This window comes from Chaetodon trifascialis, chromosome 1 (genome assembly GCF_039877785.1).
Source record: "Chaetodon trifascialis isolate fChaTrf1 chromosome 1, fChaTrf1.hap1, whole genome shotgun sequence".
NCBI classification, from domain to species: domain Eukaryota; kingdom Metazoa; phylum Chordata; class Actinopteri; order Chaetodontiformes; family Chaetodontidae; genus Chaetodon; species Chaetodon trifascialis.
In genome coordinates, this window is record NC_092056.1 from 31,305,795 (window position 1) to 31,332,828 (window position 27,034).

Below are 27,034 nucleotides of genomic sequence, written 5' to 3' on the forward strand. Positions count from 1 at the left end.
ACATCACTGACTTTGAAGTGAATGACATAATCACTGACAGATTGAAGTTGACAGTCAACAGTTGTCTTCCACAGGATCAGTCTCAGGTCTCCGCTTTCATTGATTGCTTGGAACTGTATTATATGTTAGATAATCGAATCAAGCTAATGATGATGATGATGTCTGCTGTGCTCTGCTACCTCATTCTTCTCCCACAGTGTCAGCTCTGGCTTCTCCTGCTCCAGTTTCTGAGAACGGTCCACCACAAAGTAGATGATGTAGATGCTGCCGGCCAGAGAGAGCAGCACCAGGATGTTGGCTAAAATCCTCAGACTGATCAGAACTGCCCTATACACACATACAATTACAAAGTAATGCATTGATCAGTCGGAGAGCACGGGTTTCACCTCCAAAACTGTTTAACAATAATTTTTCAAAATATTTGACATATGTATTTATAGCTGGAAAATGACATAAAAGCAGCTGGAAACTAGTTAAAACAGTCAACTGGGGGTCTCCTGCTACTCTCACTCTTCTCACTGCAACATAAATCCAACACACTGCTATAGCACTCACTAGAAAACTATGCTGTCATTTGCTGCTACTGCTGCCACTGTTACGGTTCACATAGTCTCCACAGCATCCACCCCCACCTCCACCCTAGTATCCACCTGTAGCCTCCCAAAAAAGGTTTCATCACTCCCCACTCTCTGAATGTGGTATTTGCTTGTCGGGGTGACAAGGGCCTATTTTTTAATCTGCTCTGACAGCTGTATTAGTCAGTGTGACAGAGTGGAGGATGACATCAAACCAATGATAGCTGAGATGTGGAGGGAAATACAAGGCCCTCATTTATCGCATTCTATCTTCTCTCCATCCAGTCATGTCATTGTTGCGAGTCACTGTCAGTTTCTATAACTTATGTCAGACTGAGAGTGCATCACTGTCAATAAACTGTAGATATTTCACATGCTGTGTGATGTAAATCAGATTGAAGTGAAATGATTCTGAGGAGAAACAAGCCCAGAGGCTGATGGAGTAATGGCTTGGTTGTTTCAACTGACATAACAGGTGCAACACATGCACATCAAGAGCATGCACAGGAAACAAGAAGTGAATAAAAAGACTCCTACAGACTGGTGTCCTTCTTCTTTTCCTGCTCCTCGACAATGGCTTCCTGTTCAGAAAAACATCACTCGGTGTGATTGAGAGTAAAACGCAGCCAGTCACACACAATATTAGAAATTCATTAATACAGAAACTGTCCCTTCTTGGACAGTTCATAAAGATTACTCTATGTGGAAAAAGTTATGTACAGGCCATTGATACTGTAGTTTGTGTGTGTGTGTGTGTGTGTGTGTGTGTGTGTGTGTGTGTGTGTGTGTGTGTGTGTGTGTGTGTGTGTGTGTGTGTGTGTTGTTGTTGTTGTTGTTGTTGTTGTGTGTGTGTGTCTTTGACCCTGATGTTGTTGATGATGGCAGCTCCTTTGCTCTCTGCAGCCTCTGGGTTTCCTATCAGGTAATCCCAGGCACAGAAAATCCTCCAGCAGAAGGTGAAGTTCTCATCAGAGGCACTGGCCAGGCTCAGGCGAGAGTTCTTGGCCATTCTGCAACAGCATTATTATACAAAGCATAGTATCAAACATTCAATATATTATCATATAAACATTTTTTAGAATAGTGACGTTAGTCAGCCAGATAACTCTGGTTATCTAATTTGTAATTTGTAAATGATTCCTTTCCTCTGGCACCACCACCAGGGTATATTTACATTTATGGCCTACACAAAATGATAAATATCTCTCTATCAATGAGTAGATTGCTGTGACATTATTCATGGGAATGGCTCATTTAGCTTCTATCAGCAGTGTCACCTCTCAAGGAGCAACAGTTTTTTGGTGACGTAGCACACTGCAGTCATTACTACTAGTCATTATTTAAAAACAGACCTGATCAGAAATCATGCTCAGGTCATCCTCAGGCATAACATCACATTATTATATCATCAAATCATTCTCGCAATGGTATGAGTTTTAAATAGTGTAATGATTACTTTCTCAACAGAATGATGAAACTGTAGGCAAAGACAGCCATCCCAACCAGGAAGTAGGCGAGGGGCAGCCGGTACCCTGCACTGCCAATTTTCCTCACCCTGCCATAATATCCATAGAATAAGACAGAGTACTGCAGGTAGCCCTGTGGAGATCAAACACATATTGGAGAATTAGAGAATCATTAGAGGATCATCATGAATGCTACATTTGTTGGATGGATTTCACCTTATCATACTTGGTTCACAGCAACAACTACAGACCCAAATTGAATTCATTTCCAGAGCGTATGGTATGCAGAGGTTTGTTTGTGTTATGGTGACTCCCTGACCTTTCCTCCAATGGCAATGTGGTGTGAAATATGAATATGCAATGGGCAGATGGCCATGCATTTCGATGGATATCTTGAATCGCATACAAAATGTTTGATTTTTGTATCATATCATTGTATAGACATGGAATATGGAACAGCTCTGACTTCATCTGTCTGCTGATGGGATGGCTTCTTGTCATTCAGACGTAGGTAACTTTCACGTTAATGTTCCTTATGGTTTCAATCTGATACGATCAACCAAACAGTTACTGAAAAAGCCACAATGCTTGTGTGATATTTGACACCTGCTGTTCTTCAGCTGTGAGTTGAAAAGTAGCTGTTAATTAAAGGAAAAGAAAAAAAAGGGAAAGAGTTTGAATCACCTCAAGAACTTAAAACTGGCTCATTGACACTGTATTGTGACTTGTTTGATAGAAATCTGAATTTTCTTTAGGCAGGAGAGACAGTAAGTGAGTGACAGTGCATTGGACTGGAGGTCAGGTAAAGTAATGTTTGAGTAATGGTCCATTGTATCTGTTAGTAATGTGCTATTGATAGAACACTAAAAGGGAAGACAGGACTACCCCAAGAGACCAGATGGTGTCAAGGTCCTGGGCTGAAGCCAGATGCTCCTTGGGGATAGTTTTACTCCTTGTTGTTCCAAACGGAGCTCCAGCCAGCAGCTAGTACACACAAAGACAATTCAACGCATTATGAGAATGATATACAGTATACATAGACAGTATTATATACACAAGCAGAGAAACACATAGGGCTCTATTTTCGACTCTGCCACCAGCGCAGTGCAGGCTGCGCCACCGGCGCAGTGGTATTTTCAAGCATATTCTGGTAAACCGAGGCGTACAGAAGTGCGCCAGGATGGGCGTTGCGGCGCAGTAGGGGGGAGGTGTCGACATAATGAGCTGGCGCATTGGGATTTTCGACCATTTCGGTCTGTGCCAGCGGTGTAAAAGTGCGCTGAAAGCTCGCCGCCCCAGACTTGGTCAACTCTGTGCGCCAGCAGTGCACCGCTGGCTAAGTGGATTTTCGTAAACCGACAAAGTCGTGCGCTCATGTCACCAATACCTCACAGGCAGGTTTACAGGTTACAGTCAGACCTATATTTTGATCAGTATCTCATCTGACCACATCGCAAGCGCGTTCGGCACGCATAATGGTCACACCCTGACCGAATGTACACAGGTGAAACAGAGATGTGAACTAATCGGTTTACATCGCTGTGCCAACCAGAAACAGCCGTGGCATCCTACAGAGCATATATACTGCATCTATCTCAGAGCACTCGAGAGACAGAGAGAGACAGACACATGGAAAAAACGTAAGTGATGATCGTTGTCCGCTATTACCCACGTCATTTCATTCCAAATACAAATGTTATCATTGTAATGCTTAAGGTTATCTACAAAGATGGAGAACATCATTGCTTTGAGGAGGAGGAGGAGGAGGAGGAGGAGGATTTACCATCTAAGGACCTCATATTTAGACATCAGAATCAGAATAAGAATCAAAAATCCTTTTGTCCCCTAGGGGAAATTGCTTTTGTTGCAGTGCTCCTTATAAGAATAAAATTAGAATAAAATTAGAAAAGCAAGAAGAGAGAACTATATATATAAAAAGCAAATATAAAACAAAATGTTTATATTGAGAATATATATATAAAGAAAATATACCACAAAATATAGAACAGAATATAAAACTATATATATATATATATATATATATATATATATATATATATATATATATATATATATATACTGAGAAAAAATAAAGAGTATATACAAACGGATGTCATGAGACATGAGTGACGTCAGTCTCCTCCTGGGAGAAGTTTGGGTGTCGGACACTTTCCTGTGTGGTCTCAGTCATCCTCGAAACTTGCCATGCACCTCGCCAGCGGCGTTCTTAAAGGTGAGGCGAGGAGCTGCTGTGATTGGTGAAAATTTGACTCAGCTGTGTCAAACCCACTCCACACCTTCTCCCCTCCCTCTATCCAAGTTGCGCAGCTGGGTGGGACTGAGATGAGAAGGAGGAGGAGATGCGCCGGCGGCGCAGTGCACGAAAATACGAAAGTCTGTGCTGCCATGCCCCATCTGCGCAGCGGACCTGATTTTGCGCTGCGTCTGCGCCGCGCCAGTGGCGGAGTCGAAAATAGAGCCCATAGAGAGAGTAACCCATAGTTTGATTTGAACTTCGGATCTGGTGAAGCAGATTTTGTAATTGAAATGTTGGAAAACAAGGCTTTCTTGAAAACTTTAAAGCAACCAAGAGTGGAGCAAAAAATCTTTGCAGGTCATCGTAATTATTGATGGTAGCAGACTGTTATGATGCAGAATTTAACACTTGATGCAGATTCACTTAGCTTCCATTAACATACTCATTAATCACAGTAACTCCAGGCATGCCTATTGTATTTAGTTCAAATGTTCAAAACACAATGCTGCACTGTGTGCAAAATAATGAATAATTAGAAACAAAACAATGTTTGATAGTTTCTGCTTCATATAGACACATAATCATCCTGAAAGTAAATGTGTAAAGTAGAAATATTTCATGTCTTCTATACCTGGGGTGCTACAACATTAAGGAGTGACGTGTATCTGTAGTGTTATCCTAAAAAAGGCAAATTTAAGGAATAACAAGGGAGGAATAACTGAGGTGACCTTCCATTCCTTCCTGGGTTACACAGTTTTATGGGCACAGACATTGTGTCTGACAGAACATCCATGATGTTTAACTCACTAAGCAGAGCTGAAACATAAATGGGATGTGTGAGAGGAGATGGTGGCAGGTTAGTCCTGACCCACGATGGAGGGAGAGAGATATAGAAGAAATACATGGAGGAATAAGATGAGCCACTGGGAAAGATTGGATAAATCATGTCTGGGGAAATTGCTTGTAGCTGCATGTCAGTGACAAACATAAATCCAGCAGCATTTTTTTGTCACATTTTTTGTCCTTTGTTCTCATATATAGTTTCTGCTTTAGGAGAATCAAAAACTACAATCTCAGTCACAAGGGATCCTCTGATTTGTACTTGTGAATGAAACATTTACAGATTACATTTACAAATCAACAGAGAGTTTAAGAGTTAAAACAACATTAATAATGATGTCATAGTTTTATTTATTACTCCAAAACAAATAGACCAGAAACTTCTACACTGAAGAGAAATCAGATGTGATCAGGTTGTGAAGTTTTTTTCAGTTAGCACTTGAGTGACCAAAAAATTGAAGCAATTTAGTTTCATATTTACTATTTGCCACATATATGGAGAGATTTTTAATAGATAAGTCTGAATTAAAGTAAGTGACAGTCGAGAATTTACTGTGTGAAGTAATTTGCAAGGTGAGAGGTTTATGGATTTTGTTATTTAGCTGAGACAACTGTCACACTGCGGTGAGGTCGTCCTGTCTTGGGTTATTGTCTTGTCATTTCCTGTCTTATTTTGAAAGTCTAACTCTCCTCTCGTTTCAGATCACTTGCCCTTCCTCTTGTGTCACCTGTTCGTCATCCCTGATTCCTGATTGTGTCCACCTGTTCCCCATTACCCTCATGTGTTTAAATAGTCTGCGTCTCCCTTTGTCCTGTGCCGAAGTGTTTCGTCTTATGTCCGATCACCAAAGCCTGCATCATAGCTCACAGCCACAGTCTGTACTTGTAAGTCTTGTTTCCTCATCAGAGTGATTTTTTGTTGTAACTTCTGTAGTTTAGTTTAGCATTTATAGTCTTTTGAGTAATTTGCTTTCTTGGTTTGCCTCCCTTTGGAGTGATTTTTAGTTCATATAGTTCATAGTTGTAGTGAGTCTAGCCTCCATCTTTTAGGAGAGTTTTTTTGTTTCTGTCCTGTTCTTTCTGTTTCTTTGTTAGCTCTTTCTCCATTCGGAGAGACTTTAGTTTAAAGTTTTGTAGCCTTTTGATTTTCCTCTCTGTGAGTGATTTTGATTTTGATAATTTTTATAGATCCGTGTTTGAGATATTTTCCTCCTTTGGAGTGTTTTTTTGTTTTCACTAGAGTAGTCGAGTATTCTCATAGATCAGGTTTCATAGCCCCTTTGTTTGCTCTGCATTGAGGTTGTCTTGACTCAATAAAAGTCTGCTCACTGTCATTCTCTGCTCCTGAGTCCTGTTTTGAGTTCGGGCCTGACAACAACTTCTTTGGGATGGCAAAGTCTTTCTGTTACCCCAGATTTCAATTTTTTTTTCTTTCATTCTCGATACAGATATGTGTATGTGTATGGATACTGGTGATAATTTGTATCTCTTCCAAAATATGCTGCACACAGCTTTCTCTCTTTCTTGACTTGAGTTTACAGATGGAAATTAACATACGCTTACATAGTCAACACTGCACTCTTTGGAAAGGCTGTCTGGAGGAATCATCTGCAACACACGTGGCCATGCGATGCTATAACCTGGTATTCAGGCAATGCTAAAGAGCATCATCTCATAGAATTCATATTTATATTTATTGCTTAGAATCTTGGGATGGGGTGTTTGTCAGTTGCTGCCTTGGCCGGTTCATTCCTTCAGTGCATGTTGCATTTATTTCAGATTTTTTGACAAAGTATAAAGAATAATAATCAATTTTTGCAATTGCTAATTTTATGTTGAATGTGTACATTGATAGTTATAGTGAAAAGTATGTTTCCATTTATATTTTAAGGTTTAAATGAGCACTTGTTTAAATTCTTTATGCTTTGCACCTTTTAGTCATTATGAATAGAGGCATACTTCAATAATGGCAATTTATTGTTGCACCAGTGTTGTTCATGATATATGGAATCAAGTCAACAAAAAAAAGGAAAAAAAAGAGAGATTCTTATCACCAACTACAAAATTAGCCAATTATTAATTACGCATTATTCACATATGATATGAAGTATTGTACATGCACTTGTATATCACACAGTGTCAGAGACCTGCTGACCTCTGGTAGGACGATGAAGGCTCCAGTCATTATGGTTAAGACAATGTTGATCCCAAACAGCCAGCGGAGGAAGATAAAATAGGATGCCACGCCCGACCCAAAGTGACCTCACCAGGACACAGGAAACATCTCAGTGAAACTGACTGACATGTTGCATAATGCTTCATACAAAAACGGTAACATACAGGTACAACATCTAACGACATGACAGATATCAATATTGTGGACATGATACAGTGATAAAATTACTTGAATTATTTTTGTAGAGAAAAAAAAAAGACTCACTTTCAATTTTCTTGATCCTCACTTCCCAGGGAATGAAAACAACCACAACATTGTAAAGCACACGGGAAAGTTTCTTCAGCAGCTACAGGAAGAGAATCAATCCGATCAGCAGGACCCTTTGTCAGTGCCTCCCATAATACATGTGTTATAAAAATGATTCGTGCTCCTGGTCTTCTAACAATTATTATTTTTTAACGAATTGGAATCAGATCTGTGGATGTGAATCAATGCAGCCAAGTCTCCTACTCTTACGATCTGGGTTTCCATGTTTTTTGGTCAATCTCAATACCCAATGGGCTCTATTTTCGACTCCGCCGCTGGCGCAGCGCAGGCTGTGCACCCAGTGCAGTACTATTTTCGTGCAGCGCAGGCAGGCGCACGGTGCACTTGGTATTTTGGTAAACCGAGGCGTACAGAGGTGCGCCAGGGTGGGCGTTGCGGCACAGTAGGGGGAGGTGTCGGCATAATCAGCCGGCGGATTTGGATTTTCGTCCCATTTCAGTCTGCGCCGGCGGTGCGAAAGTGCGCTGAAAGCTCACCACTCCAGACCTGGGATTTGTTGGTGTTATTGTGATGCACTGCCCCCAGAATGACACCTGGCCACAGCCGACATACTGAGCATAAATCTGTGATACAGTGAGACAGAAGGGGGAGTGATCATGGATATGACGGAAGGAGAATGCTCATGGTTTTGAGGAAAGTGTTCGTAGCCAGAGATTTTGAAACCCCCCTTCCTCAAAACCCCCTCATCTTGAAACCCCCCTTCGTGGCCTTGCAGGTGTTTGGGCAGCTGCTATTCTTGAGATTTTGACACCCCCCTTCGTGACCTCGTAGGTGTTTGGGCAGCTGCTACTCCTGAGATTTTGAAACCCCCCTTTGTGGGGTGTGCAGGTGTTCTGGCAGCTGCTACTGTGTGTGACCTAACATAACCTCACTGTCCTGAAGTAACCTTAAAGCATATATTCTTTATAATTATGTGTTTACTATAATCACTGATGGATTGAAAGTTCTTATAATTACTTTATGTGCACTTAATGACCAAAGTATTGTTTTTATGCTTTCTGTTATACACTCTGTGCCTGCAATAAAGTTGTAAACTTTTTACCTTAACTATAAAACAAAAAACCAAAAGACAATGATGTAATTTGGGAAGAATAGAGGGAAAAATAAATTTTAAGGACAGGGCAGTTGCCCTGAGATGACCTTACGGTGTAAGATGAGAAGCAACTCACAAAAAACAAAAGATGCCCACAGGGCGTGGTAAACACCTAACTGAAGTGTATAAAAACAGAGCACTGACCATTGTACTTCGGAGCTCGTCAGGATTGCGCTTTTTGTGTTTCTGAGCGTGTTCCCCTTTATTGTGCACAATAAAGTATTTTTGCTCCTCGGACTTCTGACTCCTGCAGAGTTTTATTCTTATCGGACTATCGGATCTTTTTCATTTTTATTGGACATCCTCTATTTTTATTCGACACCCTTTATCTTTATTGGATTTTTACAATTTTATCTTTATTGGGCATTTCATTAAAAAAAAAAAGGATTTCTTTGAAAACAATGGGACGGCTATTTTTGAGTGGTTTGGGCCTGATTGTGGTTTGTGCATTTGGCCTTCACATTCCACGACACTGTGCCACAACACCCATCCTGGCGCACCTCTGTACGCCTCGGTTTACCAAAATACCCAGTGCCCTGTGCGCCTGCCTGCGCTGCACGAAAATACCACTGCGCAGGGCGGCGCAGCCCACACCCCGCCAGCGGCAGAGTCAAAAATAGAGCCCCTGGTGTTTACTGATCCAACATTACTGTTATTAAGCTGTGTTGACTTTAGGCACAAAAATTAAGTGGTTAAAAAGGTCATGGTCATGATTAAAAGAAAGCAATAGACTGGTTTTGCAGACTCAGAGTAGAGAAACAAATGCTTCTTCTGCCTTTGCTTTTTTAACTTAACTGCCTTTGGCACGTCCACAAGAGCTGCCTGTCAGGTAAATATGAGTCATTGGTGTTTCAAGTGTTTGAGGCAGCAACCAAGGCTGCTTTCTCTGGACAATCATATCAACCATCTCAGGTGAATGACTGTAGTTTAACTTCATGTTATTACATTACAAATTGTGTAGTTGAATTTCTCAGGATTGTTACGGTTTTCACCAAGGTTTTCAGAACAGGACCCAAAGATGCAGACCAGAGAGAAGGCAGGTAAAAATACCACAAATTTATTATCAACAAAAAGCACACTCAAAAGGAGTGGAACAAACAACAAACAAAAAGCGCACTCTAACAGAGTGGAAATAACTAAGGGAGCTCCGAATGACGGGTCTGAGGCAAGGCACATGTGGAAGTGGCAGACAGGCAACTGGAACAAAAGAAACACACCATTAAAGGTGGAGAACAAACTCATTAGCACACTCACGATAGCTAGAGAAGAAAGTACTTACGATAAAGGATTACAAACAGGCCTGGAAGGATCTCAGGAGGAAGGAGACTGGAACAATCCGGCAACAGGAAGGAGAGAGCTCTCTCCTTATATACTGTGCCTGATGAGGTTGATGAGCAGCTGGTGTGCACAGATAGGCGGAGCTGGCCAGGTGTAGGACACACCCAGCTGCACAGGCAGGGGAAGACAGACAGACAAAAACACACTGGGAAAAGGAAACACAAGGGAGAGACACACTGCCAGGTCCTAAAAGTACCCCCACCCCCCCACGGACGTCTCTCAGCGGCCCAGATGGTCTATCAGGGTGGGCCCGATGGAAGTCATCAATGAGGGTGGGGTCGAGGATAAAGGAACGAGGCACCCAGGAGCGCTCCTCCAGACCGTAGCCCTCCCAGTCCACCAGGTACTGGAGTCCCCTGCCTTGTCTCCTGACATCCACGATGCGGTGGACAGAGAAGGCGGGACCGCCGTCAATGTCGGGAGGGGCTTTGGCTGGAGGGCACAGAGGACTGGAGCAGACCGGCTTAATTTGAGAGACATGGAACGTGGGATGGATCTTCATACTGTCCGGTAGTTTGAGTGTCACCGCTCGAGGGTTGACGACTTTCAGGATGGGGAATGGACTGATGAATCTAGGTGACAGTTTGCGTGACTCAGTACGAAGTGGAATATTCCTGGTAGAAAGCCAGAAAGACTGACCTGGTTGGTAGACGGGGGCTGGTGTCCTGTGGCAGTCAGCAGAGCGACTGTGGTAAGAATGGTGGTTTTACCTCTGGATGGGGGCAGTCCAGTCACAAAGTCAATGGAGATGTGTGACCAGGGTCTCCCAGGAACAGGTAGGGGAAGGAGCAGGCCAGCCTACCTGCGGCCTGTGCAGGTGGCCGCAACATACTCCCGTGCATCCTTCTCCAGAGAAGGCCACCAGAAGTGTCTCCTCAGCAGCGAGATGGTACGGTTGGTCCCAGGGTGGCAAGCGAGGCGGTTGGTGTGAGCCCACTCCAGTACCTGAGCCCGCACCATGTGAGGGACAAAGAGCCTGTCCTTGGGGCCGTTTCCAGGATCAGGATGCTGCTGTTGGGCCTCCAGGATGACCTCCTCAATACCCTAGGAGAACACAGCAATGACTTGATCATCCTGGATTATAGGTTCGGCTTCGGCCTGAGAATCGGGGGGGGGGAAACTGGCGAGACAGAGCGTCAGGTTTGGTATTTTTAGACCCTGACCTATATGTGATGGAGAAGTTGAAGCAACTGAAGAACAGAGCCCACCTAGCTTGGCGTGAGTTCAGTCTTTTGGCAGTTTTAATGTAAGCAAGGTTTTTGTGATCAGTCCATACAACAAATGGCTGCTCTGATCCTTCCAGCCAGTGTCTCCATTGCTCCAGGGTGAGTTTTACCGCCAGTAATTCCTGGTTGCCGACATCATAGTTCTGCTCCACTGAGGAAAGGCGACAGGAAAAGAAAGCACAAGTGCAAACGGTTATCAGGATCAGAATATTGGGAGGGAACTGCCCCGACCCCAGTGTTGGACGCATCCACCTCCACAATAGAGGGTTTGGTGGGGTCGGGTTGCACCAGAATGGGGGCGGAAGTGAACAGCTCTTTGAGTTTCTTGAATGCTCTGTCAGCTTCCAAAGACCAGCTAAACTTCACTTTAGAAGTCAATGGCACTGCTATTTTGCTGTAGTCCTGGACAAACCTGTGGTAGAAGTTAGCGAACCCCAGGAAATGCTGAAGCTTCTTACGGTTCTCCGGAACGGGCCACTCCTCCACTGTTCTGATCTTATCAGAATCTGCTTTTAGACTGCCCTCTTGACGAAGCAGTTTATGAAGTCTCTCAGGACGTCATTGATAAGTGCTTGGAACACTGCCGGGGCGTTGGTGAGCCCAAAAGGCATCACCAGATATTTGAAGTGACCAAGCGGGGTGTTAAAGGCCGTCTTCCACTCATCCCCCTCTCTAATGCGGACCAGATGGTATGCGTTTCGCAGGTCGAGTTTGAAGAAGACCTTGGCTTCCTGCAGAGAGTCAAAGGCAGAGTTTATGAGTGGAAGCGGGTATTTATTTTTAATAATGATTTGGTTGAGACCCCTAAAGTCAATGCAAGGCCTTAGGGTCTTGTCTTGTTTCTCCACAAAGAAAAAGCCTGCCCCCAGTGGCGATGAAGATGGACGAATGATTCCTGCAGTCAGAGAATCCTTGATGTATGTTTCCATCGCCTCTCGCTCAGGGCGTGACAGGCTGTACAGCCGGCTGGTGGGCAGTGGTGCGCCAGAAAGGAGGTCGATAGCACAGTTGTAGGGAGGATCCTGGAGATCGTGGTATTCAGGCGGAACGGAGGAGAGATCTGGAGGATTGGGAGGTGAGGCTGCACCCCAGAGATCTCCACCTGAAGGAGGAAGGGCTGAGCGAAGACAAAGTGAGTGACAATGAGCGCTGCACCCTAAGATTTTCCCTTTAGACCAGTCAATTAGAGGGTTGTGGAGCTGTAACCAGGGGTGTCCCAAGACTAGCGTGGCGTGTGGCAACTGGATCAGGAGGAAAGAAATCTCCCCATGATGGTTGCCAAAAATAATCATTTTGACCGGGGTGGTGCAGCGGGTTACCTCTGCCATGATCTTCCCGTTGAGGGCATAAGCACGGACCGGCTTCTCCAGTTTCTCCACATGGCAGCCAGCCTTGAGAGCGAAGTTCCAGTCCAGTAAATTGTCCTCAGCGCCCGAGTCGACCATAGCCAGGACGAGCCTCCTCCTTCACAAACACTGAAGCAGAGACTTGAAACTATCGTTTAGCTGGGGTTTTAGGATCAGGGGAGACAGGGCTTGTCAATACCCCCAGGTTTATTGACGAGCCACCCCTTTTGGCCGAATGGGACAGGTAGACAATTCATGACCCGGTTTCCCCCATTACACACACTCACCCCCTTGAATCCTGCGGCAGCGCTCCGCCGGTATAAGGTGAGTCCTGCCCAATTGCATGGGCTCCTCCTCTGCAGGCTGACGGGGGGTGGTTGGATGGCTGAAACTCCGGGTCTCGTCGGTGAAAGACGTCGGAAGGGTGGAGGAGATCTGGCAGCGACGGTCCGTCTCTGGCGTCTCTCCCTCAGCTGGTTGTCGAGCTGGATGGCTAAATCCACCAGAGCGTGCAGATCCGTCGGTGCGTCTTTGGCAGCGATCTCATCTTGCAAATGTTCATTCAACCCATGCACAAACACTCCTTGCAGAGCAACGTCATTCCAACCCGAGTCTGCAGCGATAGTCAGGAAATCGACGGTGAAATCAGCAGCCGACTGATGGCCTTGTTTGAAGCTGAGGAGACGGCTAGCAGCAGTGCCGGCATGATTAGGGTGATCAAAAACTAGCTTTATCCTCCTTTCGAACTCAGCGTACGAGAGGGTGCTAATGCTAGTGCTAGCGTTCAGAGCCTCTGCCCACGTGAGCGCCTTGACCCGGAGTAAGCTGAAGGTGAATAAAATTTTAGCCTGATTGGAGCTAAAAGACCGTGGACGTTGGCAAAAAACCACGCTACATTGTAACAAAAACCCCCGACACTTACTGCGTGTTCCGTTGAAGGGTTCGGGTGAAGCAATCTGAGCCTCAGCGACGGGTGGCTCGGACGCGACGGCTTGTTGGGCTAGCTGCGGCACAATCAGGCTGGCGAGCTGCGCCACCTGAGACGCCATGTGCTGGTTGGAATCATACAGCGCCTGGAAGAGTTGCTGGCCGAGCAGCGCGCCCTGAAATGAGACGGCCTTTTTAACTGGATCTGCTGGGTCCATACTGGCCGGATTGTTCTGTTATGGTTTTAACCAAGGTTTTCAGAACAGGACCCAAAGATGCAGACAAGAGAGAAGGCAGGTAAAAATAACACAAATTTATTATCAACAAAAAGTGCACTCAAAAGGAGTGGAACAAACAACAAACAAAAAGCGCGCTCTAATAGAGTGGAAATAACTAAGGGAGCTCTGAATGACGGGTCTAGGCACGGCACGTGTGGAAGTGACAGGCAGGCAACTGGAACAAAAGAAACACACCATTAAAGGTGGAGAACAAACACATTAGTACGCTCACGATAGCTAGAGAAGAAAGTACTTACGAGAAAGGATTACAAACAGGCCTGGAAGGATCTCGGGAGGAAGGAGACTGGAACAATCCGGCAACAGGTAGGAGAGAGCTCTCTCCTTATATACTGTGCCTGACGAGGCTGATGAGCAGCCAGTGTGCACAGATAGCACAGATTTTGCAGCATGAGAACTGAAGCATTGTGACTCTGTGAAGCTTTTCATAGCTTATGATGTGATGAAAAATAAAATCAGAACTGAGATGATGATTATTAATCAAGATAAGGTCATCTGGACCATGGATTCTGATCTTTAATTAACTGGGGGCCAAACTATCGAATTAATAACTCAGAATCAGACTACTCACTAAAAGTCAATTTATTCTAATGGTGCCTGAGCAGCCTGAACATTTTAATTAAACTGAGCTATAACAACAGGCTATAAATTCACTCATGCTGCTGTGCCATGGCTGCATAGCTCTGTTTCTCCCTGTCTGTCTTCATCTCTGTCTGTGTGTGCATGTAACACAGAGTGAGAGAGTTAGATATAGTTATCCACAGACTGTGTGTTCAGTCTGCAAGAGGAGACAGACTTTGTGGAAAAAAAAAAAAAGAATTCAGCAGTCTGCACAAAGCAAATCCAACATGTTTTATCACTCTGGCTCCGATCATCAGGTTACTGCAGTGCGGTGAAATAACATAAAGAAGCTTCTCTCAGCATACAGTTAGAATAAATGGAGCTGTGGCTGTACAATATAGAGCCCATATTTCACTAAAGCTGCCCACGGTCATACATTGTAGGTAGGTTGTCAGGCAGAGCAGAACCATCCTCCTCACCATTTCACATTTCTGTGGCACCATTTTTACTACCATGTTTGTTTGTTTTTTTCTGTTGTTGTATGTTGTGCACAAGAACTGTCCTGGTCCTTCATTGCAACATTTTAAATAAACGCACATGTCCTTCTACTCCTCAGCCTGTCTTTGTGGGTGCTTGATAATAGAGAAAGATGGATTCATTTCATCTTGTGCCATGGCCACCCTTTGACAAGGCATTACCACCATACTTAACGGATCTACAAAAAGAAACCTGAAGAATACAACAAGTATTCTTCACCAGCAAGACTGAACTATTTAGTCATCCTCTAATTTGGTACTGTTCTTATTTTAACCAATCAGTGGTGGCTAAAGTCACTTTGGTTTGTTTGTTTCTACATACACAAAGAACCCATGAAGTTTAACCATGTGAGAATTCAAATCATTGTTGTGCCAATTTGTTTATTTTATTTTATTTTATTTTATTTTATTTTATTTTATTTTATTTTATTTTATTTTATTTTATTTTATTTTATTTTTAGTAAAATTGCTGTTGTCTGGAATGAGCTGGAAACATGAAACTTGGTCCATTAACTGGAAATGATGCGCAAATGCAGTGTCACAAGAATGCAATACATATTTCTATTATTAATGAGCAAGAAAAACCAATCGAAAAACATGGCACATGACAAACATGGCACTGGATATTTCCACAATTTGTGTCTATACTGTCTTTCAGTCTCCACAAAGTTGCATTTAAAGCTGGGATTGGCATTACTGCATTTTGACGTTGGGGTGTACGTACATCAGCTCCTGCAGTCTGGTAACCTCTGGTTCTGGTCAGTCGGCCCTCATACTTCAGAACAATCTCTCTGGCCTGCCTAGGAAACAAATATATACAAGTGGCAGCTAATTGAGTACATTAACCCACACTGGACTTGTTCTTCTATCAAATATTTGCATTTTCTCAAATTTACAGTACTCCACACAGTTTTGATGGAAATACTTTACTTGTTGGCCTTTCATATTACTCATTTTTATAAAAGCAACTTTTAAAAAATGAGTAATGTCCTGGTAAGGACAGTAATGGATGAGCTGAAGGTCAGGATGTGAAATTAAATGTGTTTCCTAAATCAAGGTGATTTTATGTGTGAATGTGGGTGCATTACATTGCAGTACATTATCAGTTCTCATTCTTGTTATCTAATCATTATTTGTGCTATTTTGCTGTTTTATGTAATGGGTGGTATTATATGGTATTGGTGTAGCTGTTATTACTGTAACTATTATATTGTCCATCTCTTGTAGATAAAGACAGTAGCAGTTGTAGCTGCACATTGAGTGTTCTGTGGTTTAAAGGTGGTCAATTTGTGCATTCTTAAATGTTTCCAATAATTAATAATAATAATTTCCAAGCGTTATGCTGATTACTATGGCCTGAACCTTTTTGCAATTATGGTGCACACCAGTAATAAACCTTGAGTCCTCTAAAACCAATCACAGCAGACTGATCGCATTAAAATAAACTCTCAAGTCATTCTGATTTACAGTCCATAAGATAGTTCATTGCTCATCCTGTCACAGCGCTGGGAAAAATCCTGAGAACTCTATCAGCAGAGGAAAACACCTGTACAATTGTTTCATTTTGTGATATCATGTCATTAGTTAGAATGAGGGCTGAGGCTCCAGTCAAAATTACAATAGTAACTCAAACTAAATTTTGTCGGAAAATCTCAGTAAAAATCACTTATTTGTGATGTGAAATACGAGCTGTTATTGCAGTGGGAGTTATCTCAGACGTTCAGCCTGAGATTAAAGACGGTATAAAAACGCAGACTTGCATCCCCTTCCTGATGATGGTAATAAAACCTCTGCGGTAATAACAAACTGCCCATATAAAACCTGTTATCCATGGCACATACTCAGCACATCTTAGAAGCTCTCTATCTACTCTGGTTCTCTGTGGCTCAGCATGTTCTCTATCTACTAGCCTAATTACATTTAGTCAAATGCTAGAACGCGGCCGTCACAGTTATGTGTCTGATCACTACTCTTAGGGATAAGACTTATTTCAAATGTGGACTTCCACAAGGCTCATGTGGCAAGTGTACAGAGCGTGTGTGTGTTTTGTGTGTTTGTTTGTGCAGTAAAGAGCAGAAGAGGAGCAACAGAGTACACTATCACTTCACAGATATAGAGGGAACAAACAAACAATGGGCTACTTTAGGACTTTAAGCTTGCGTCTCATTGGCCAGGGTCTGGTCCGAATGTTGGCAATGATCTCTTTCTGATACTGAATGTTCTGGAACATCTCCTCTGGGTCATTGCTGTCCACTCGCTCATCCTCTTTATCTTCATCATCTGAGGAGCTGCAGGATAAGACACAGGGGCAGATGAAAAATAGCTCAGTCTTTTACCTTGTAAAGAAAAGAAAAAACAAAGAATGTCATCTTAGGGACTGTATGAAAATGGTTTGGGTGCAGAGGCGGAATGACTCTCATGTGTCCACCTAAATGAAACATTACTAGGCTACTATTGTTACAAATAGTTTCATCCACCCATTCCAAATTGGTCATAATCAAACCACTAGCACGAGACCTGCATCACACAAGCAGCTGTGTTTGATACTCTGAGGGGACAAACCTCTGTCTGTAAATGGTTAAGATCCAGTGTGCTTTCACTGTAAGAATTGACTGCAGTATGCTGGAGAAGCATTTCACACTAACAGTTAATGAGATCTTATTTCATTTTACCAATTAGTATAGTTACCTCAGTGAAAAAAATACATTACAATATATCAAATATTAGCACAGTGAGCATGCTGAAGTGCATTTGAATCTACTATTAAACAGTGAAATTAAAGTGAGCTAAATTGGACCAAAAAATATTTTCCTACTTATTACACTGAAATAGTACTTTAGTTGTACAAAAATCCAACTTAAGTACACATTAAGTGCTGTGCTAAATTGGGACAATCTTAAGTATATTTAATATACTGCAAATATACTAGTCATTTTATATTTGCTCATGTAATTCTTCTAAAAGTACACATGAAATACATCTATAATTTAATGCACTAATCTATCAATGGATTACAAATACATCTACAGTGGGACACTAGTGTATTTTTACAAACCTCATTTTCAATACTTTAAGTGTACTAAAACTAAAACTAAGAATGAATAGGATGTACTGGACATACATGCTGTCAGATATATTATGCATCTAATGTTCATTAATGTCTACCTGTCCTTGAAATTATTGGCATCTCTCATTGTCTGATCCTGAGAAAATATTGGTGACACTAACTAGCATGTTGTTGTGACAGAAGCGTGAAACACAAAAGTGTTTATGTAAGAGGTCGGCCTTTTATGGACGTGCTTTTGTGTATCAGTATGTGCAACACTGAATGGCAAATAGATTAGATAAAAAAATCAGTAAAAAATGTATACTTTTTAGTATGTCATGACAGCATAAAATGAATACACGTTTGATCTGTATAAGTTAATTTCAAGTGTACTACTATGTTAGAGTGTTTTACTAAAAATATGCTAGAAAAGTATTTCACAGCAATTATGTTAAAAGTACACATTAAAATTTTAACTTATTATTATTATTATTATTATTATTATTATTATTATTATTATTATTATTGACATTTTTGTTTTAAATATACCTTTATACACATGTAGTGGAAGCATACTTTGCAATATTTAAATACACTTTAAGTATGCTTCAGTATATAGTTTTTCACTTGGATGGATTAGCTGCATATGTAATGCTGAAGTGAACTCTATGTCAGGTTACCTTCATATAAATCTAATTGTACTGTGGTTCTGCTTTCAGTCTGAGGAAAATAAAGACCTGATACAGAGTCAGGACTTTCATCCTCGGCACTTTCCTTCCCCCTCAGCAAAATGCATCTTTATGACTTGTGTGCACACAGAAGCTGGCGTTACGATGTCACTTTTTTACAAAAAATCTGAGATTAAATGAAAAACTCTCCCTGTAATAGTATTAATACATTGCCCTCTCAAACATCAGCATGTAAATAATTAAATACACTTGCATGTTTTATGTCGGTGAAAGAAATCAAGATACATTGTGATCATCTATATAAGTAAAATGATGAACGATATTACAATTACAATGATGAGTCAGAATCTCAAACATTCACTTTCTGTCACTCAACAAGCATTTTGTCTCCTCACTTGATGACATGATACCTTTGTTCATTTGTTCATCATAACAACATCCTGATGTAGCTGATTTTCATTTTCTCAAAAATTATGATTAATAGATTAATGATACAAACACAGGGATGCAGAATCTCTGGTGAATGTTAATGCATTTCCTAACAGGATCTGATATCATCCACTATGACCTGCTGTGTGGACTTTGTCATGTTGCAATGATGGTTCTGGAGCAACATTAATTATGATGTTGGAACAACACCAACATGGTGATATTAAATAAACTCATTTGCACGCTGGGAATATCATAAATATCAATATCATGTGAATTCCAACTGCCTTGTATACTAATGCCCAATGAACAAAGCTGCTGATTTTGGAGATGCATGCACAGGGATAAAAGATTAACAATGGATTTCCAAAGATTAGAATGTCAAAGGGCCAAAACATGTGCAAAAAAAACACCAACTTTTTTTTTTTACTTAGAAAAAAACAGCCACAAGTGGTGAATTCAGGTTCAAGACCTTTTCCTTCAACAGAAGGAAGCAGCTCAATGGGCAACAATTAAAGGTGTTTCAGGCTTCACAAATGAGAGCAAAGTCAATTCAGCTTGCTTAATTCTCTTTAAAGAAGGATCAAGACCAATCACACACATCATCACAAAGCCTGGAACCTTTCAGTAATTGCACACTCAAGATTCTGACACTTGAACCTCTAGTCACCAGATTTGAACAAAACTGTGTGTATGTTCATGAGAAAACCATAATGGCAGACTTTCATGGTCCAAATGACATTTGACTTTTCCCCCCCGTCATAGCATTTGAAGGAAGCTTGGTGGGAATGTTCATGAAGTATCATAGGATGATGTGTTTAACCAGGATTGTTCAAAGGCACATATTTGCTCAGGTGAGTTATGAGCAAATACATGGCACTTCAGATTCTGGTTAATACTTTGGTTGATCATTGGACCATAATGATAACAAACTGGCTGAAACACAATTTAATCAACTTCTTCTGCATGAATCTTAAGAATCCTCTCTGACGTACAATATATTCTGTGCAGCATCTTAAAAATATTGACGCAAGTCATAAATCACATTGCAGTTATGACCTTTAAAAAATGTCCAGTGCTCTTCTACAGTCAGTATTTTCTGATGGATAAATACTGTGTGAATTGGGGAACACTCATTGTATTGTCTCCAGTGTGAAGAATAGAGTTAATCTTGAAAATATATCAACAAATGAGAAGAAAGAATGATCATATTTTCTTACTATTCTTCAAATACATGAGATACATCAGTTGTGTCTGTAACATGCCATAATTCAAACACTTCATTATGATTAGAGAAACGTGGATTTGCTTGTTGCAATGCTTTCTGTGTCCAAACAATGTTTACAATCACTGGATTAACTATAACATATGACCTCCACTATGAAGTTATCATCAAAATGAAACCAAAGGCTTGGTGGCTGAGCAATGAAAATGTTGACTGATGCACTGATGATGTTCTGTTTTCAACTGTATTCATGCAGATACATTTCTGTTTTTATATCTTTACAATACATTTAAAAAACTGATCGATATATCTGTCATATTTTCATTCACTAGATTTACAGAGAAACAACAGGTCAGAATGTCCCTGGATGGCAGCAAATCAGAACACAAAACACAGGAAACTCTTAGTTTTCTCTGATGATTAGATCTAATAAATGACGAGTTGATGACTACTAAGGTAACAACCATAGAAATCATGACAAAGGCGGCAACAGAAAGAGACAGAGGAAAAACAGGAAGGTCCTAACAAAAGTATGATCAGAACGAGCACACTCACCCCTCCTGGTGGTCCTGGTAGGCTGAATAAATCCTTCTGGAGTTCTTCCTGACACTTTTGTGTCTCTTGGCTGCAGACAGAGATCTGCTGCTGCCAACCAAAGGCTCAGATACTGTACTCATGCTGTCACTCTGAATGGGTGTGCTTCACTGTCTTCACTGTGTGTGTGTGTGTGTGTGTGTGTGTGTGTGTGTGTGTGTGTGTGTGTGTGTGTGTGTGTGTGTGTGTGTGTGTGTGTGTGTGTGTGTGTGTGTGAGGGTCAGTGTGTAAGCAGACACTGCATGCAACTCAGCCTGACTGGACTGGAGTGCCTGCACTGGAGCTACCTGCTGAGCTTGAAGCCCCACTGGAGCATCACACACTACAGCAGCAGAGAGACTGAAACACACTCGCTCATCAGTCCAATCACAGTCATACCGACTGCTTAAAGGGACAGCACCGGGGACGTCTTGACAACTTCACTTATTGTGTTTACAATCATGTTTTCTGTTCAACTTATTTAGTTGAGTGTAGTGTATTACAGGAGAAAAACTGTTGAAATATGATTATGTAAAAACAAAATAGATATTATTCCAATGGAAAAGTAAAAACCTTAAATTATTTATATAATGGCTGATCCAGGCAAACACGTTCTGTTTAGCCACCTGAAGCTAAGTGGGGAGTTGCAGACACACACACACACGCACACACACACACGCACACACACACACACACACACACACACACACACACACACACACACACACACTGCATAAAGGACGTGCAGAGATATAGTGTGTTCATAAGAAATGGAGCGTCATTTATTGAGCTATAATATCAAGTTGACTTTTTCCACAAGAGAATAAAATGAAATCAAACACTGGATTCATTGCATTGCATGAAATGAAAAAGATCAGAAAGCTGTAGCTTAAGTGTTTATTTATTAGCATAGTTACCAGCAGAAAGCCTTCTTTTTCTAGTTTGAAGACAAATATCTGTCAGTCTTCCAGGTCATGGTATATGACCTATAAGTGCTAATCAAGGTTTACCACAACAGGGAGCAAACTAAGTTACCTAAAGCCTTGAGTTAAATATTCAGCTTCATTCTGCGTTAGTTCATCAGAATAAACATAACAGTTATGCTCGTTTATAGTAGGGTCATCAGTGTGTTGTGGGTGATGCTTGTGAAAAACAACTTCTCTAACAACTTTTCATAATGTGCATGCCTCAAAATCAGTATCATTGGTGGCAATCTTATGAGATGTTGAGGGTAGTAAAAGAGTTCTCAAAATCCATAGGGCTCTATTTTCGACTCCGCCGGCATGGTGAAGGCGCGGAGCAAAATCAGGTCCGCTGCGCCGATGAGGCGTGGCGGTGCTGACTTAATTATTGATTGCAGTGTGTGTTCGATGACTGACCGAGCACTGCTGAAAACACTGTTAAAACCACGCTGCTGTCTTGTTGACGGCGTGATATATGGCGTCATCAACCGCGTTTTCAGTGGATAGCCGTTATTACCTAGCAGCCACACATCCAGAGAGGTGTCCCCCTGAAAGACTGTCAGGATGCTAGAATTCGCCACGATGAACGAGTCATGTGCCGACCCGGGGAAAGTGGCATATACGTTTGTCACCAGGCAATTTGAGTCACAGATCACCAGACATCCCTGTTTCACCTGTGTATATTCGGTCAGGTTGAGTGACCCATAGGGTTCATCCTCTTGGAAGCACGAGTGTACAGTAGGTTTTTTGTTTGATTTTTCCTTCTCAGAGTTAATATTCTCAGACTTTTATTCCCCTGAATTTTGCTTCCAAAAAAAAAACCCCCCCCAAAAAAACAAACCTTCTCTAAATAAAGGAATGAATTCATTTTTATTCAACTCTTAGATGTGTGGGTCTTTTGTTGCTACAGCAATACTGCGTCTTATGTTCACTTGGCTTCTGACTGTTCAGTTATCCTTGAAGCTGAGGGGCAGAGGTATCATGGAGCTGAATGAGACCATGAAAGCCTGACAGATGTCTCATTTTTAAGTGGTGGCTGTTTGATTCTACTCAGAGGAGAACATCTGAACAATGTTTATTTGTCTATGGGGACCTATCACAACTTATAACTTCAGATGGAAAACCTGGATGTTCAGCTCAGACAGACCTCAAATAACTCGGCGTAGAGTTTAGGCAAAAAGCGTGTTGGAGCACAAAGCCTGTGGTTAAACTCCACAGTAAGATTAGATGTGTTGTCTTCACATCATTGTTCTGATAAACCATTTCTATTTGTTATCTATCCGTATCCTTTGCCGTGTATAGGAGTTAAAGCCTGACAGCTTACACTGGATGAGAAGCAGGTACAGTCACATCACCGGCCTATCACAGGGCTAAAGGCACATCCCCACCAGCAGTGTATTCTGAGCTGTATCTGGTGTCTGTCATTCATTCATCTCATGGAACAGATACACAACCCTGGGAAGTAGGGGCGCTGGAGGTGCTGTATCACCCCCTGTTGGAGCAGTGCAGCACTCAAAATGTATTTACCCAAAATTAGATAAATGAAATTAAATGAATGTGTTACACCACTCAGGCAACAACGACCAGGTGTAGAAAGAGTTCACTATTTATTCTTCACCGGCAGGACAGAATAAAACATGCAAGTCATGAGCACTGGGCGCACCCACTCCTCTGACAAAACGTGGCCCCGTCTAACAACAGAAAAACTCCCGCTTCTTCTGCTACTTGACTAGTAGTTATTCACCACTCACTGTTTAACTCTGCCCCCTGCTGGCAAAAGAAATTATAATTATTTAAACAAAAGAACTAGAAATAAATGCCTATTACTGAATGAAATGTTATCTATAAACAATAGGGAATGCACTGTATATATAAAAAAAATTTTTTTTCAAGTGCTACAATCCTCCCCTGCTAAATAAATGTTGTCCTCAACATTAGCATTCATTGTACATTCAACAGTACAATTCTGGCTATTGAATATAATACCAGTACTCAACTCATGCCTGTAACATTAATGGTAACTAGGTCCAACATGTCACATAATGGCAATAGCTTTCTTCTGAAAGTCAGAAAGAAGTAAATGGTTGTAAGTGCATTTTAACAGGTTTTACCCTAAAAGTACATTACTATTATACACTATGTGATCTCATCACACTCTACTCTTAAATAATACTACAGTGACTAAACTTATGAATAGTCTAGCGCTTAGCAGTTGTAACAACAGTACAGTACTATCTTAATGCTCTGAAACAAAATTTGTCACTTCACTACACACTTCATGGAGACTTTTGACTTATATCGACAAAAATATACCAAATTTCCATTTACATAAATTCTATACCATAACTTAATCTAAACTGTCTGGATTATGACTGGACCCTTTATTTGTTACATAACCCATATGAATAACATTCTGAAAAATATAATCAACACTTTTCCCCTTGTTTAAACCAGATGAGTGTAAACAACAACAATTTAATCACAGTAGGTAATTCACATCGCACTCATAAATTTTCTTCTCTCTCTTTTTTTTCCCCAATCCTTATTGTCACATGACGTCCATAATGGACAGTAACCACTCAGTTCACAAACAGTCCATGTCACTGTGTCCATTCTTCCCAAAATAATCTATAACAGTAGTGGCCTTATCACCGTTTTTCAATAGTATCCTGTGGGAACAAGGGTAGGATAAACCAGGTGTGTTCCAAACATCTGTGGAGGTAGCCAGGGCACACTGTATTGTCCACATACTGGCGCCAGCGTATTAACATACAGTGGGTTAGTGTGAAGCCCTACCACACGATGAGTAGGTTGGCCTAATGAGTCATATGTCAATGTTTCTTTAGGTCGTCTTTCTCTCTGTGACCTACGTGGCTGTGTGTCAGAAGGCTCTGGCTCTCAATTGCTGGGCAGGTCTGCAGATTGAACAGTTTGTGTAACTTCTGGAGCATCATGTCCAGCTGTGACATTTCCGGTAGCATCATCGTCCAAAAGCATTTGAGCCGGAGTCTCAATCCTGAACTCCTCGACTTCAGCATCATGTTCAGGCTGAGGTGCTGTTTCAACAGTGACAGGAGGTGCAACATTTTGCTCTCTAGGCTGGTGGTGATGATGCCTCTGTCTGTGAGCCCAATAATGTTCCTCCTCATCTGAACTCTTTGATGTTTCATCTTGTCTATTCTCATTGTGTCTCTTTCTTTGTTGAACATCAGGGTTTTGTCCTCTTACAGTGCTTCGAGCTGATTCCTGAAGTGGCAAGGCATTACATGGCATTAACATGTTACGATGAAGGTGTTACGATGCTTTTCCCGATCCTAATTTTAGTGAACATCTGAGCAAAGCTATGCTTTCACTAGGCTGAACCTGGTCCTCCCTGTTTATTAGCATTTCCTCAATGGCATTAAACCCTATTATGGGCCTCTGCTAGGGTTGGGCGGTAATCCGGTAATAAGGTATCTAAAAATAGCAACGGTATCAGTTTCATTACTGTCATTAAAAAAATGCTGCGCATATAGGTCTATAGGGGTCTAACATAATTGTAGCGTCGTCATAACAAAAATGAAGTCCACTCTGTTCAATGTATCTGGTTGAATTTTTACTCAAGAAAAAGGTGACTGTGCAAAATTACATGCTAAAAAAATGAACCTGAGCAGTTTTACAGATGTTTTAACACAGTCATGTCCAGGCGCTCATATGGGCGCGTCTGGGCAGAGTACCATTATCTCGTCCAAGCATACAGAGAAACTCCTGTGTTGAAAACGCTTTTTCAGCCTTTTTTCTGCTTGCTATTGTTCTTAGCTCTCATATAAGGACGAAATGCAAATAAAACAGTAAAATAACACTTTAGACTGCTCAGCAGAGTCCTCTGTGAGCGCTCTGCTCTTTCATGAGACAGAGCGGTGAAATAACTGCGTGGTTACGCCGATCAATAGCTCAGCGACCCGCCCACATTCACCATAGAAACACCAATGACGATCCAGAAGGAAGTAACCCCAGAGATAGGTTATTGCATGAAGAGCGCTCCCTCCATTCGAGAAACCCCCTCCTTTTATATGTAAACAAGCAGGACCTTCGTGATTGATCTCAAACTAACGCAGAGTCATAGGAGGAGACATTTGCAGCGTTTTTTCGGGCTGGAATATAACTTTTGACCACAAAACAGCAAAGGTAAAACACACTTTTTCTGGTACTCTTTGGCTGCTAGCTCGCCGAGTTTTCGTCGCACAGTGTGAAGGCAGACATCTTCGTGATCATCAGACTCTCTGCTTTCGTATGATACCGGGCTTTGGTGGTTTGCGTGAAGTGGTGAAATCAGCAGATGCAGTGCCATTGACGTGCGCTGGTTTCGTGTTTGTCGTTAAATGTGCATATAATTTCGTGTGGTATGAATTATGTTTCGTTTGGGTGGCAATGCTTGGTAGAGGCTTTTAACTGAGTTTCTCCCCGTCATTCTGGTATGCTACAAGTTAGGACTGGTGCTTCTTCGTGTGAGCATTGACCGTCTGAACTGTGTGCATGTCACGCTGCCCTGCAAAGTGATTTTTAATTAGTCACGGTAATACGGTATACCCCGGGAAAACGTGGGGAAGTTTGACGGTATCCAAATTTGGATACCGCCCAACTCTTGCCTCTGCAGTATGTCCCTGCTCACTAGTACTGGAACTAGTATCTCACCAGACTTTGCCTGTTTGGCTTTCGGATCACACAGACTAAAACTAACTGGGACCCAGCCCTGAAAGGGGATTTCTGTGCCGTTTGCAGCTCTTAAGTCCAGCAGTTCATCATCACTTAACTGATCACTAATTGGACAGATTCTAGCATCAGGTAAGTTTTGGGACTTCCATGTCTCACTCATAATGGACACTTGGGCTCCTGTGTCTCACAAACATTGTTCATTTTGCACCAGACAAGACACTTTTTACCTACTAGCTGTGCCACTTGCTTGTGTTTTGGACCAGGATTGTTTGGGTGAGAGGGTTAATCTCTTTTGAGTTTCACATTTGACTTTGAAGGTGCTGAGGAATGATGAGTGGGCAGTTTTTTCTTTTCCCCCCTCACTGTGCACAAGTTTACAGGCTGTGTTTGAGTGTTCAGCTTTGAGTCATTTTGGGACTTTAACTCTGCAGTCGTGGCACGTCCCTCTGTC

The 27,034-nt window shown here is 41.8% G+C and overlaps 1 protein-coding gene across 1 annotated transcript in view; it reads right to left on the reverse strand.

Annotated features, from left to right (window-relative positions):
- Positions 1 to 21,030, reverse strand: part of LOC139333685 (transmembrane channel-like protein 3) — a 42,240-nt gene extending 21,210 nt beyond the window's left edge. The window contains exons 1-10 of the mRNA XM_070966293.1: positions 20,909 to 21,030; positions 17,106 to 17,252; positions 15,689 to 15,764; positions 7,579 to 7,660; positions 7,294 to 7,400; positions 2,927 to 3,025; positions 2,032 to 2,174; positions 1,438 to 1,585; positions 1,113 to 1,156; positions 180 to 327 (exon numbers count right to left, since the gene is read on the reverse strand). Of these exons, the coding sequence (XP_070822394.1) occupies positions 180 to 327; positions 1,113 to 1,156; positions 1,438 to 1,585; positions 2,032 to 2,174; positions 2,927 to 3,025; positions 7,294 to 7,400; positions 7,579 to 7,660; positions 15,689 to 15,764; positions 17,106 to 17,252; positions 20,909 to 21,030 (1,116 nt within the window). The remainder of the gene's footprint in view (positions 1 to 179; positions 328 to 1,112; positions 1,157 to 1,437; positions 1,586 to 2,031; positions 2,175 to 2,926; positions 3,026 to 7,293; positions 7,401 to 7,578; positions 7,661 to 15,688; positions 15,765 to 17,105; positions 17,253 to 20,908) is intronic.
- Positions 21,031 to 27,034: the final 6,004 nt, after the last annotated feature.